Below are 865 nucleotides of genomic sequence, written 5' to 3'. Positions count from 1 at the left end.
ATGGCGTCCGCTTCAACCCGTCACCTCCTCCTCATCGCCGTCGTTCTCGCCGTGTCGCACTCCGCCCGGGCCAACCCCCCGGTCACCATCGGGCAGGCGTGCAAGCTGTACGCGAAGCATGCGGTGTCCTGCACGGACGCCCTAGCGAAGGCCCCGGGGATGCCGGTGGTGCCCATGCCCCTGCCGGTGCTGGCGGAACTGGCGGTGACCCATGCGGCGGCGAGCGGCGCCGCGGCGCTGGCGTTCATCAAGAGGATGGAGATGCTCGCCGGCGGGACGATGCCGCTGGACTGCGTGGAGAAGTGCGTGGAGAAGTTCCAGACGGCGGTGGCGGCGCTGCAGAAGAACAGGGCGGCGATCATCGAGCACAGGGACGTGGCCCGCGTGAAGAGGTGGGTGAGGGCGGCGAGGGCGGACGGCGAGACGTGCATGGACGGGTGCCACATGAAGGAGGGCGGCGCCGACCCCACCATCATCCGCAAGATCACCGACCTCGGCAAGCTCTGCTCCGTCGCGCTCACTCTCGCCGATGCCGCCGCAACCCATGGCTAATAATCTTTGCGCCTTGCTTTACCTTAATTTATCTCTCACGTGCTTATGTTTGTACTACAGTGCACTGTTGAATTTGTATTTTGTAATTCTAAGCATACTTAGCTAAGTTGTGCGCAGCCACATTGGCTTTCCGGTTACAGTACATAAATTGGACTTATCCAATCATTCCTGCTAGGATGAAACATCCCCCATAGCTAGAATTTGTAAATCCAGACTGCTGAGGCTCCTATATATCTTGATCTGAACAAGCATCAATCATGCCAACCGCGTCTGATTCAACTTGAATTGAGTGAAAACTCGTCTCATTTGCTGC

General features: G+C 58.6%; 1 protein-coding gene across 1 annotated transcript; it reads left to right on the top strand.

The window, feature by feature from the left end:
* LOC125554316 (pectinesterase inhibitor 10-like) lies at positions 1-658 on the top strand. The gene has a single exon (XM_048717895.1). The coding sequence runs from the start codon at positions 1-3 to the stop codon at positions 550-552; it is 552 nt and encodes a 183-aa protein (XP_048573852.1). The 3' UTR covers positions 553-658.
* The last annotated feature ends 207 nt before the right edge of the window (positions 659-865 follow it).

Source organism: Triticum urartu, chromosome 4 (assembly GCF_003073215.2).
Source record: "Triticum urartu cultivar G1812 chromosome 4, Tu2.1, whole genome shotgun sequence".
Taxonomy (NCBI): Eukaryota; Viridiplantae; Streptophyta; class Magnoliopsida; order Poales; family Poaceae; genus Triticum; species Triticum urartu.
This window is presented reverse-complemented; position numbering and strand designations above follow the sequence as displayed.

Bases quoted from the DNA above. Each gene is read 5' to 3' on its own strand.
- LOC125554316 (XM_048717895.1), top strand. From the start codon at position 1: ATGGCGTCCGCTTCAACCCGTCACCTCCTCCTCATCGCCGTCGTTCTC.